The sequence below is a fragment of the Mustela nivalis genome (assembly GCF_964662115.1).
Source record: "Mustela nivalis genome assembly, chromosome: 1".
NCBI lineage: Eukaryota > Metazoa > Chordata > Mammalia > Carnivora > Mustelidae > Mustela > Mustela nivalis.
The window spans coordinates 126227763-126240917 of NC_139020.1; the positions used below are offsets into that span (position 1 = coordinate 126227763).

The window sequence follows — 13155 nt, forward strand, 5'->3', positions numbered from 1 at the left end:
GGGGCACTGAGGCCAAGCTGAGGGAAGGGCATCCTGCCAGGCATCACACACTGTGGGTTGGTGGATTGGCTGCCCATAGCGTGAGCCACATACCAACGGCATTTGCTCCGCACAGAGCAGCCACCACAGAGGGTGGTCAGAGATGGGCGGGCCTCTGAAAGCAATCACTCCGCTCCTTGTTAGGGATAGTCCATTGGCCGGAGTTCAGCCCACCATGATCCTCCCTGCTGGGAGGGACACACTCTGCCATTCCCTCCTTGACCTCAGTTCTCTTAGCCAAACTCCACGAAGAGGGAACTGAAGGGGACGGGGACAGGGACCACAGCTGGCCTCTCAGCCTGCAGGGAGGAACCACAGACCAGGAAAATTAACTTTTTTTAGTGTTGTTGCTCATTTCATCTGTGTAAATTCTATTTGGACAAACAGGCACAGCAGTCTCCCTTACTCTGGCCAGGGTCAGAGCCGCAGCTGGAAGTGCTTAGGGCTGAGCCACCTTCAGGGCATCTTCCTGGGGTCAGGAGGTGGGATGAAGAGGACTTCGGCCCAGGAGCCACATCATGGCCTCTATCTGGGCCTGTGCAGTGGGTACTAGTGCAGCATGGGCATGTGCTATGCTAACATGTGCGAATGAAAATAACCAGAAATCTCACTTCATGGGAAAAGTTTGAAAAGCAGCTCCTATTTCAAATGTATTCCTACGGGAACTTTAGGTTTGAATTATGCAAGGCAATCAGGAACAAATGCGTTTTATTAAATGTACCACCCTGAGTGGTGTTCTGGAGTCAGGCAGTCCTTGGGAATGGGGACTCCCTCCCTCGGGCCACCTCCTCCGCAGCCGAGACTCAGTTCCTCCCCATATGAAACAGACACTTGCCTACAGGGCTGTAAGTGGTGGGAGGATGCTTGCTCAGAATTTAGCCTGTTAAATGTTGGTGTTTATAACCTATGGTAGTAGAATGGCGAACCTGGGTGGCTCAGTCGGTTAAGTGTCTGACTTTGGTTCAGGTCATAACGTTGGAGTCCTGGGATGGAGCCTGTTCATTCCTCTGCCCCTCCCCCAGCTCATGTTCTATCACTCTCTCTCTCTTTTTCTCTCTCTCTCTCAAAAAAATAAGTAAAATCTTTGAACAAAAATGATCGGCAGTAATGGGGACAAGATATGTGTTATGCTGGGTAAACTAGGGTCCCAAATGAGGAAGCATCCTGCTTCCAGTAGCAAGCTGAGTCTCACAGCTCATGGCTGATGGGCCACGCATCCTGGTGCCATCTGAAGGCAGCTTCTCCCTCGTCCTCACTGTAGGTCTTCTGCTCTGGCCTGGAGCAGGGATCTTCCCTCGACATAGTCCCAGCTGCACACTCCATATGTGAGTCCTCAGTGAGTCTCTAAGTTGAAGCTTGGGCTGCTTTTCTGTTCTATTCCCAGACCCTCAGTTGGAGCAGCCTGGTATGATGGGTGGAGCACGGACTTCAACATTCAAATGTAGCTCAGCCATTTACTTGCCAAGGTTCCTTAAGCAAGCTCCTACTTTACCTTGCTGAACTTCAGTTTCCTTATCTGTAAAATGGTACCCATAATACCTTCACTTTGGAGGTGTTCTGAGGGCAAAATTAACACAAAATAGTATAAGTAAAGTGCCCATGTTGGCTGTCCAGCAAATTTTTCTTTGCCTGCCCTTATTGTGACATTTGAAATCTGTTACGCATAAGTAATGACCCCCAGGCCCATTATGTCTTGATTGCTGATTTCCTCCCCTGGAGCAAAGCTACTCCAGAAATGAACATGGGAAATGAAGAGTAACTATGTATTTTAGGAAAAAAAATAAAGAGGGACTGAACATTGTGGGAATAACGGAGACCTTTAAAACAACTAATTGCTAATTTTAAAAAAGGCCAGGCAGACATTTATGAATGTTTAGATTTTCTAAATGTCAGAAGGGTCCGGAAATGTGCCCTGGCGCCTTTAGAAAAAAAAGACTAGTTACCTAGCCAAGCCTCCAAGACCACTTCTGGAAGGCGCAGAGAGGTTTTGGTGGATGGGAAACAGGCCAAGGTGACACCGATTCCCTTAGGAAATAAAAGAAGGGTCTTCGGAAACCAGTGTCTAGCAGGACTAGGTGTAACCCGTGAAAGATCCCAAGGAACATCCACAGGGAAGTCAACTACTACGCAGACAATGGATATACACAGGCAGGGAGCTTCCTGTAAGATAAGAGGTGGGGGTTGGATTACATTTTTGAAGCAGGCAAGAGAAGAAAGGGGAGTCACTCTCCAGTCCTTTATTCGTAAATGTGCCAGCTCATCCCTGCTCATTCATCCCACGGGTGTCCCTGGGAAGGAGGGTGGTGAGGAGGCATAAGGAAAGGAAGCCTCAGGATGAGAAGCCTTCAGGAGAAGAAGCCTCCTGAGTGACGGTTTCTTCCTCGGTGGACAGCACACACGGCCTAGAATCAGCTCCCCAACCCCCAGAGCAGAACCCACCCCGCTGAACGGTGGGAGCCACTCAGGGTCCTCCCGCTGAGGGAACTGCTCTTGGCAAACAAGCTCAGGGCTATTCGGTGGTGAACGCCCAGCTGGAGTGAGATGGCTATGCTCAGAAGGTGTCCGGGGTTGGCGTGGGGGGTTGGCAGTGTGAGTGTGTCTGTGGGGTAATTGTGTATAGGTGTGTGTGTGAGGGAAGTTGTACTGGTGTGGACGGGAAGTGGTTGTACGCGGAGGTGGGAAGGGTGGAAGTGGAGCTGTGTGCAAGGGAAGAAACGTGGGGGAGGCGTGTGGAGGGTTGAGATGGGGGTGGATGTGAGAGGGAAAAGTGTGTATGGCAGGAGTTGGTGAGGGTGTGGATGTGGGGGTATATATGCGGGCAGAGGGGAAAGTGTGTATGTTGGGAGGTTGAGTAGGTGGGCAGTTGGGGTGGAAGTTGTTCAACTTGGCTAGTTGGATCTATTTAACCTGAAAAGGAAGAGAAAATAACAAGGGGGTGGGGTCACAAAACACTTGGGGGTGATTAAATCAGCTGAGAAAAAATAGCCCTAAACAGATGAGCACAGCAAAACCTAATGAAATTTGATGTGCAACATTTTTAATGCATACTAGGAAAGAATAGAAACCTACATTAGGGGAAGGCCGGGGAAGGAGCTGGGGCTCCTCAGGTGAACTGGTCGTTTCCATGGCAATAGGTCTGTGGTCTCTCTAAAGGCCCCAGCAGCTGATCTGAGAGTAGTTGACTGTCAGGCTCTGTTAGCATCTGTTTTCCTTGGCCAGCCTGGAAACGAGAACCCCTTGTTCTCCCAAGTCTCCAACTGAGGTCTGAGTAGGGACCTGAGTGTGGCTCCCCCTCCCAGCCAGGCCCCCAAGTCTGGTTTAGCCATTTCCCCTGTTCAGGAGTGAGGCCGGGGTGTCAGCTCTGCTTGGCTCCGGGTTGGGGGGTGGGCAGCCCTAGGCAGCAAGCTGCACCCTGCTAGTTGTATCCTGCACCCCACTGCCCTGGGGAGAGTCACTCCTCCAGTGCCTGCCCCCCCGCCCCCCCCCCCCCCCGCTGATTGTATGCCTTGAGTGTGGTGGGAGGTTGCAGGGGGGTAGTTCCCTTGGGAGAGTCAGCACACAGGGTGGAAAAGAAAATATGGTTACTATTCCAGTGGCTTTGGGCACCCCAGGAAAACCGTTAAGGAGTGAGGACTAGCCCTACAGAAACAGAGTGTGGGCCCCTCTCCCACTGGGGATTAGGATTTGAAGAAACCTTTGATCTCTCATTCAGGAGGCCTGGGGCTCCCTGAGGATCCCTGGAGGACACAGGGAGGAACGTTCTGCCCTTCTTGCCACACCTGGTAGAGCAGAACCATTGGCTGTACCCAGACACCTCCTGTGGCCCAAAGGTTTGAAATGGGAACCACCAGACATATCTGGGTAGTGTGTTATCCACCAGGAGGCAGAAAACCAGCAAGAGACAAGGACAGAAGCACTCTTCAGGATTCACAGCTTGAATGGGCCACCGTCAGAAAGGATGTGAGGCTCAGATCTAAAGGGGGGAAAACAGCAAAGAGAAGCCAGAACCACCATGATGGTGGTAGAAGGGGAGGCCTTTGGGAGGTGATGAGGTCATGAGGGTTGTGCCCTCATGAGAGGTCAGAGAGCTCCCTCACTCTCTTTCTGCCTTGTGAGGACAGAATAAGAAGGCTCTCAGCCGAACCTATCTGTGCCAGCTCCCTCATCTCAGACTTCCAGTTTCCAGCACTGTGAGAAATAATTTTCTCTTGTTTCTAAGCCACCCCAGTCTAGGATACTTGGGTATAGCAGCCCAGACTGATTCCTTTAGCTTCATTCTCCTTGACTGGAGCCCCCTCCTTATAGCCTCAAGCCTAATTTTAAGTTTTCAGGCTTTTGACTCTCTTTTTTTCCTCCTTTTAAAAAATTAACTATAATGTATTATTTGTTTCAGGGGTACAGGTCAGTGAGTCCTCGGTCTTCGGTAATACCCAGTGCTTGCTATACGCATACCCTCCCCAGTGTCCATCTTCTAGTTACCCCATCCCCCACCACCCACGTCCCCTTCAGCAGCCCTCAGTTTGTTTCCTGTGATTAAGAGTCTTTTATGGTCTGTCTTATTAACTCTTCCTCCCAGTTTGTGTCATTTGTGTCATTCCCTAATTTGTCAGCTGCTCCTGCTTTCACCCAAGCCTGTGACAACAGTGTTGAGTGGTGTGCAGTCAGGGTCATCTCCCGGGTCACACGGGCCCTTGTTGCCAGCCCTGGGCACGCTTTAAGCCGGTTCTCCCCAGAGGACTCTGCAGCCACGTGTCCGCATCTTGTCTACCAAGCTATCATGACAGGCTTTGTCAAAAGGCTTCCTCCAGTCAAGTAACACCATGTTACAACTTCCTGCTGGCCTGCGAGCCCCACTAACAAAGGAAATGAGGTTGGTTTGGCATGAATGGCTCTTTATGAACTCATGTTGGCTCAGCTAAGCACTTTTTTTTTTTTTTTTCCCAAAGAGCTCCTCATCAGCCTGTTGAATCAATCTGTGAAGAGTAAGTCCTGCTTCACTCCCAGTTGGGGGTGCATATTAAGTTCGCATCTCTTCCAACATTAAAATTAAATGGCTTTCAGCCACCATCCTTCTCACTCAGGTAGAGCTTCCATCCCTACTATCCATTAAGAAATAGTTTTGATGATGAACCAGGCCAGGTGATTCCTTTTTCCTTGACCTAATGGTGATTCCTTGGGGTGCACGGCCAAGGGTGTGGATGTGGAAAGCCCCTCAGTGGTAGGGTAACGTCCAGCCTTGTTTTTATCATGTGCAGTGGACTGGCCCTCTCATGTCTGGCTCATTGGTCACAGGCCTCCTTATACAAGTAGGCGCTTTCCCCGGGGTCCCCACTGGTGGTGGGGTTTCAGTGTGTGATGGAGTGACCAGCCTCAACCTCAGAACTAGTCTTGCAAACTCAGTCGGAGAATAGAACCCAGGAAAGCTCTCCTTCCACTCCCTGAGCTCACTCTTTTCTTTCAAAAATATGAACCCTTCCAGGCAGCTCCTTTATTACAATCCATCCTCTGCTGGTGATCAGCACTGACCTTACTTGTCTCTAGTTTCTAGACCCAGCCCCCAGGTTCTTAGAAACCTGGGCTTTATCGCCTGTCTCCATGGTTCCACCATCCACCCTCTTCATTTAATTTCTCAAAGTTTCTGGTCTCTGGATGAAAATTGGTATTATCTAATCACTATGCCCCAGATTATAATATACCCATGATTTTTAATCCTAATAAGAATATTGCAAGGTAGGTATTATGATATCTGTTTTGGAGATGAAGACATTGAGGTTCTGAGAGGCCCCCAACCAGTGAGTGGTAGAATTGAGATTTGAACTCGATTTGTCTGGTTTCAAACTGTGAATCACTTTCACTACCCTATGATGTGTCTCAGACTGTCAAAACTAACTCTGTTGGTTTCTGCTGGTGCAGAAGGGGGAGAACAGTTTTCTAGTGTTCCAGAATGAAACTTAGAATTCATGCCCATAGAAATTATTTTGTAAGTGGAGATTTGGTCTAGTTGGAAGAGACCACATATTATTATCGAGGCATTATGGAATAACAAAGCTTTGTGAACTGCCCTGGGAACCCAATCACTTCTGATGTGTGAACAACCACTTTGAGACCTCAAATCATGTCTGAGTTTGGGACAGTCTGTTCCAGGCCTGCTAGTGGGTGTTGCCAGAGTTTTCGGGAAGAACTGTTGAGTAGCTGAATTTAGGAAATAGGTCCTTCAGAGTGGAACATTCTGAATGAAGTTCCAGGGGTTTGCTGATAGCCTAAGGGCTTGGCACCTTGAACATGTTTCCAGAAGACTCTCCAGAAACACCCCCTTGCCTTTTCCTATTATTCTCTTATGGATTGCTTCTGAGGCTTGGATTTTGCCTCACTTGACCCTACTCATCTGCAAACCATGCCCCCTTCTGAACACAGAGGTATGCATGGCTTTCAAGGAACATGACTTGAAGGAGAACTCACTGCTGCCCTTCTGTTCCCTGGAAGAACTCTCTTTCCTCTACCAGAATGATGAGCATGACTAGTCAGAGGAAAGCCCCATTTGCCATGGACTTCCTATGTTGCTTGTTCCTTCCAGGGTCCTCTCTCAGACCCAGTTTCAGATCTCTGTGCAGAGGCCTTCTCTACCCTTGTCAGCCCCCCAGCTGGCCTCAGCCTGGCTACCCCTGGAATGTAAGTCCTTGAACAATGGAATGGCTAGACTTTGCTCTGCCCAGATTTACCTTGTCTCTGTAGATCCCACTCTGGGGAAATAGACCTTCCTGCCACAGAGTCTCCTATCTTTCCAAACCCACTGAGGGGTCCAGAAATTAGAACTGAAACTCTGATTTTAAATTGTGGAATGAGTCAGAGGGTTGATTCACGTGCAGCTGGGGTGGTGCTGGGGTAGATGGAGGAGGAGAGAGGTCCCAGCCTGTTTCTAGTTAGCATTTCACAGCCCTGTGAATACTGGCACAGCCAGACTTCTGGTGTCTTGTGGGAAAAGAATGTGCTCTGATGAACTTAAGCCTTCCAGAAGTTGGCCTCAGGGAAGATGAGAAACAGACTGACATCCCTCTGATGAACAGACTCCCCTCCCTCCCATTCTCAGGGTTCTCCAAGATGGAGGCAAGGGACCTTGGGTGGGCAGGCAGCCTCTGGAGTCTGTGGTGGCTGGAATAGGCAGGCATTTCTCTGACCTCACCACAGGATTTGACATGGTGGGAAGGTCAGAACTAGCAACATCAGAAGAGGAGGGTGATATGCTTCCATAAGTCAATGGAGAGTATCTGGGTACAGGGCCTTGCTGGAATGCTTGAAAAATGGGGGGAAGTGGCTCTGTTCCCTTCATGTGGGCCTGAGCTCCTAAAGGAAGCTGAGAAATCCACTCCAGGGAGGAGAGGGGTGGAGTGGACCAAAGAAAGTTGAGTCCCCCCACCCATCACCAGTTTTACCAAGGTCTTCCGACACAAGGTCTTTTCCTCCCCTTTCTTCTAGCCCTTGGGCTCACCAATCCCTGTCCCCTAGATTTTTAAAGAGAAAAACCTAAGGGTCTAAATTCTAGACAACTCCACTCTGACCAGAGGAAGCTGGCCATAGCCCCTCACTGCCAGAGTCCCAGGCATGAGTTCTTGGAAGTCCACACTGTGCCTGTCTCTGGTATAAACACCTGTGCTCACATCAAGGCAGGGGTGGCAAGTCCTAGCCACCGCCCTCTGCTCTTCCTGGCTCTGGGGCTCCCTGCCCCCAGGACAGCCAGATGCGGCTTCCCTGTGGGCAGCGCTCCTGGGGAATGAAGCCTGCTCTTCTGCAGGTGAATTTTGCATGAGTCACAGCCTGGGCCAGGGTGGATTTGGCCCCATTCAGGGCTGGCATAAGGAAAAGACAGTTGATTAGGAGATCTTGAATCAATTCAGAATGTGGAAGAGCCAAAGAGGAATTTCACACACTTGGGTGTTGGGGCCAATGGCCTATATTTTAAAGTACACGTTTTAATAAAGGCAGTTCCTGACACAGAGTGTGACATTCTAAAAGATAATGACAGACCATGATCCCCAGAGAGTTTTGCCTCCTGGACGTTTCATCAGGTGGAATTTCCTGAGGATTTCTGTGGTGCTGGCGGACGCTGCAGTGTGCCATGCGAAGGCTGAATAAGCCAGTCGACATTTTTATGATCTTCAGTGACCATACATGTCCCACAGAAAATGATGTTGCCCTTCAAGCCGGCAACAGTGTTTTCATAAATGTGCATATAGTAAAATAGTAAGAATCAGAGAGATCGAGGACTAGAAGAACTCTTAAAAGAAAACACGTATTTTCCAGGCCTTCATTTGTTACATGCTCCCGCAGCCAGCCTGGCCTTGTGTGTCTCACACGCCCGCCTCTGGGCTGTGCATCCGGTCTGCACGTTCGCAGAGCCGGCCAGCCCTTGCTGTCCTGTGTGCAATGCACGGCCTCACCTATTTTATCACCAAAATAGCTCTTCTGGGGGTCAATTCCACTCCCTACACGTGGGCCTTGCAAACGGGTCTAATGCCTCCAATGTGTTCATTGCACCACTCCCATCAGGATCTTGACCCTTCTGTGACACAGTCACAGACCCTTGACCCTTCTTGACACAGTCCGTGCCCTTTCCCAGCACCCACAAGGCGTCCAGGAGCAGCCGTGACTCACCCTGCTTCTACTTGAGGGCAGCTCGTACCGAGCCACAGTTTGTGCCATGGAGCGTGTCACCCTTATCTCTGAGCCCCTCCCATTGCTGTTCCCCAGTCCTCCTGAGGCTGATCTTCGTCTACTCCCATTGCTTCTTCTTAGCTCAGGGCCACTTTCTCCAGGAATCTTTTCCTACACCCTCTCCCAGCGACACTGGGTTTGCGCTTCTCCCACCTACTCCCTGTCCTCTGCCGACTCAGTGTGGAGCAGGCTACATCATTATTTATTGTGGTAATATATATGTATATATAACATAACATTTGCCATTCTAACTCTTTTGACGTGTAAAGTTCAATGGCATTAACACATTCGCACTATTGTACAACCATCAACACCATCCATCTCCAGAACTTTTCATCTTTCCCAACTGAAGCTGTACCACTAACTCCTGATTCCCCTGCCTGCCCAGCCCCCCGATAACCACCATTCTACTTTCCGTCTCTCTGAATTTGCCTATTTGCATTTCTTCGTATGAGTAGAATCTGTGATGTTTGTACTTTTGTGTCTGGCTTGTTTCAGTTAGCATAATGTCTTCAGGGTTCTTCCATTTTCTACAGAGCGTGTCAGAATTCCCTTCCTTTTTAAGGCTCAGTTGTATTCTATTATATGTATCTATCACATTTTGTCTATCCGTTCATTTGTTGATGGACGTTGGATTGTTTCCACCTTTTGGCTCTTGTGAATAACCCTGCTGTGAGCACTGGTGTACAAGTATCTGTTAAGTCCTGCTTTAAATTTTTCTGGGTATATACCCAGAAGTATAAATGCTGAATCACATGGTAGTTGTATTTAAAGTTTTGGGAGGAACTGCTGTACTGTTTTCCATAGTGGCCGCACCATTTTCCATTCCTTCCAGCAATGTACAAACTTTTCCCCCATCTTATATGAACAACTCTTGATGTTTCCTATTTGTTTTTGTTGTTGTTGTTGTTGATAATGACCATCCTGATGGGCGTGAGAGGGTATCTTGTTGTGGTTTGGATTGGACCAGGCGACACTGTGGTTGCTTCTTCAGTGAGCTGTGTAGCGCAGTGGGCCGAGGCGTTTATAAAGGCAGCACCTGTGCCTGTCTCGGTCACCTCCTTGTCCCCCACCCCAGCAGAGTTCCTGCCCACAGTCACTATTCCCAAATGACTGACCAACTGAGGATAGACGAAATTTGGCCCAGGAATTTTTCTAGGACTCAGCATCCAAACTTTCCCCCAGTCTGGATGACTCTGACAAGAAGACATCTCCTCTTGCCCTTCCTTGCTGTTCCTGGGACAGGCCTCCTGTTCAGTGGGATAGCTCTGTAGGCCCCAGCAGTTTTCAAATGTAGCCTATGAAACAAATACCAGTGTAGAAGGGGTAAGGGTTGGGCCAGGCTGGACGGGGCGTGCATGCCTGGGGGATGGAGAGAATCCCCTCATCCTGGGGGATGAGGAGGGCAGGCCCGCCCACCCCATCATCCAGGGCAGCCTGGGGCAGAGTGGAGCAAGAGGGGCAGATCCAGTCTGCAGCGCTCGAATTTCCTCTCTGTGGGGCTTGGAGGCCCACATAGATCATACCCTCTCTAGGAGTATTCCAATGAGAATTAAATGGGATTATGTTAGTGTGAAAAGAACAAAAATAGAGCAAGATCAGGGATGTCAGTGGTGTCCATTGGCTTGGACAAGGTAAGAGAAGAAGAGATCTTATGCAAGGGAGCCCTCAAGAGCTTGCGAGGCCTTGGAGAAGTGCTGATTGGCTAGTGTGGGCCAAGTTAAAAACAGCCACATGGAAGTGACAGTCCAGCCAGGCCCGGTGCCTGCAGCCACAAACCACATGGTGCTCGTGGCATGATGGGAATCTCTGGGAGCCTCACAGAAGGGTGTCAAGGTGCAGCTTGGCTCCTGTGGGTGCAGCCTCAGCTCCCCATTTGTAATAGGAAGGCTTGAACTAGACAGTCTCAAGTCCTTTCCAACTCCCCGTGTTGTAGGATCCTTGGTTGCTGCCCACTTTCTGTAAGGACATCAAATGCCTTTGTGTGACACACTGCCAAGCTTATCCAGGAGTCAGGCTCCGAGGGTCCTGACACAGGAGGGATGCATCCCAGGTAGGGCTGACACTGTCTTCTGTGAGACAGAATGGCCTTTGTCCTGCTAAAGAGAGCCACACCCTGGGAACCCCAAGCCTGAGGCTGAGCACAGGGCGCTTCAGGCCAGCAAGCCTGGGTTTTGATCCTGAATCCCCCTTTTTCAACAGAGTGACCCTTTCCTCCGGGAATGACGGTTTCAGTCTCCATGCTCAGCTCCCCACCTGTACCCATAGAGGACAGCCATGGGTGGAAGATTCCTCTCCCACCCAAGAACAGCTGCTCCCAGAACAGAAAGGCCACACTCTGACCTCTGTGTCTACAGTCACTTCCCAAAGGCCTGAGAGGAAAGGCAGGTTTGGAGACCTGCTGGTGGAACCAGAAGACCAAATGGTGACTAGCACGCCCTCTCATTGCAGGGAACAGCAGCCACTTCCAAGCCGAGCTCTGTCAGAAGCACTGGAAGGATCAGCCCCCCAGCAAGTGCCATAGCACCACCCAGGACTCCCGGAAGGAGACCAGCAGCATGTGGGGTCTCATGGTGGTGGCCCAGCTGCTGGCAGGCATTGGGACGGTGCCCATTCAACCGTTCGGAATCTCCTATGTGGACGATTTCTCTGAGCCCAACAACTCACCCCTGTACATCTGTGAGTCACAGGCTTGGGGAAGCTGCAGGGAGGGGGCCTAGTCTTGAAGTGGCACTTGCTGAGGCACTAAGGGGCTGAATGGAGGTCAGACCCTTGTTGCCCCACAACACAGCAGAGGAGTGCCGAGGTTTTGGGGGGGTGCAGACAGATCTGGTTGCAAGGCCAGCTCTGTTAGTTACCAACTGTGATCCTGGGCAGGTGGCTGGCCCCCAGGGCCCCAGGGTCCTCACCTGCAAAACAGGGCTAATAGTATCTGTGCCCTGGGCCGCCGTGGCATTAAATATGCAATGTATGTAACCTCGTAGCCCCACACCGGGCACCGGGGAGCTCCTTTACCAGCTCCTGGAACTGCTGCTGTCCAATCCTTTCGGCACAGACTGGGGTACCTGCATCTTCCCAAACCATCCACTTAGGGACCAGACAGCCTCAAGGAAGGACAAACAAGGCACATAACAAATGATCATCTATTGCTGCCATCCTTCCCTTAGAACAAACCTCGCTGAGCATTCTCGAGGCCTATGCCCCATACTAGACAGAGCACATACACTGGCTCAGTAGCCCCACAGCTGCTGCTGGGGCCCCCAGCATTGTACTTGCGGGGAGTTTGGGCCACCAGCATGCCCAGCAGGAATCGCTAAATGCTGGGGAGGCTTTCCCTCCTGGCGAGTGGGTCTCTCTGGCAGCTGGCTGCAAGAGAAGCAACTTTGGTTCTGCACATCTCAGGATCTTGAGTGATCCTGGTCTTGTCTATGGGAAATGCCCTGGGTGTGGACTTGTGAGGGCCAGAGGACAGACGGGGTGACAGCTCAGGAATCCCTCAGCTAGGGGGCAAACCTGGGGCTGACCCACTCCCTCAAGCTCCCTCAGCCTCCTTTTCCTACTCTCCCCTCCAGCCATCTTATTTGCCATCTCTGTTTTCGGACCGGCTTTCGGGTACCTGCTGGGCTCTGTCATGCTACAGATCTTCGTGGACTACGGCAGAGTGGACACAGGTGAGTGTAGGCAAGGATGCCCAGTCTGCTGCTGGTTCCATGAAACAACCTCCCCAAGCCCCAGCCAGGCAGGGCAGAAAATGAAGCTTTAAATCCACATGCTTGGGCCTCTTCCTGCCCTCACTCAGTCACCCCTGCCGAGCCTCAGACAGCTGGGACCGGGCCTCATGCTGCCTCTTGCACAGGTCCCTGTCTTTCCTTAGGAAGTCTGGAGCAGGAAACCTTGAGACTTGGGGCAGGACCTCAGCAGTTGCCACCATAGCTGCCTATCTTGGTGGTGGTATTAAAAATAGTTTTATAGTCCTTGGATTCTAAGATGGTGTTTGATTATTTTTAAAAAAAGATTTAATAAGAGCTCTTTTGAGGATAAAAAAGAGGCACTACATAAAATATAGACATGGAATGCGATTCACATCATGTGGGACTCCATGGGCACTGGCAGTAAATGGGCTGTGTCTAATCTTCTTCTGCCTCTCACCAGCTGAGTGATTGTGAGCAAGTTTCTACATCTTTCTGTGCCTCAGTTTCCTCATCTGTAAAATGGGCCTAAGGGTAATACAATAGAGTCGTTGTCAGGATTAGAACATGCCTGATCTATATGAAGAGGTTTACAGGAATGAGCTCTTATACTTCACAAAATGGTATGGACGAAATCACTGTGTATCTTAGAATGAGAAGGACATAGGTTCTAAAGGCCAGGTAACCCCTCACGGGGGCAGCCCCCCAGGGAATCCTG

General features: G+C 50.4%; 1 protein-coding gene across 2 annotated transcripts in view; it reads left to right on the top strand.

Annotated features, from left to right (window-relative positions):
* SLCO2A1 (solute carrier organic anion transporter family member 2A1) overlaps nucleotides 1–13155 on the top strand; it is an 80847-nt gene that overhangs the window by 49729 nt on the left and 17963 nt on the right. For both annotated transcript variants that reach the window (XR_014308084.1, XM_082718955.1), the window contains exons 4-5: nucleotides 11200–11427; nucleotides 12321–12419. Coding sequence is in view for 1 of the 2 variants with exons in the window: in XM_082718955.1 (XP_082575081.1) it covers nucleotides 11200–11427; nucleotides 12321–12419 (327 nt within the window). In the remaining variant the exon portion in view is untranslated. The remainder of the gene's footprint in view (nucleotides 1–11199; nucleotides 11428–12320; nucleotides 12420–13155) is intronic.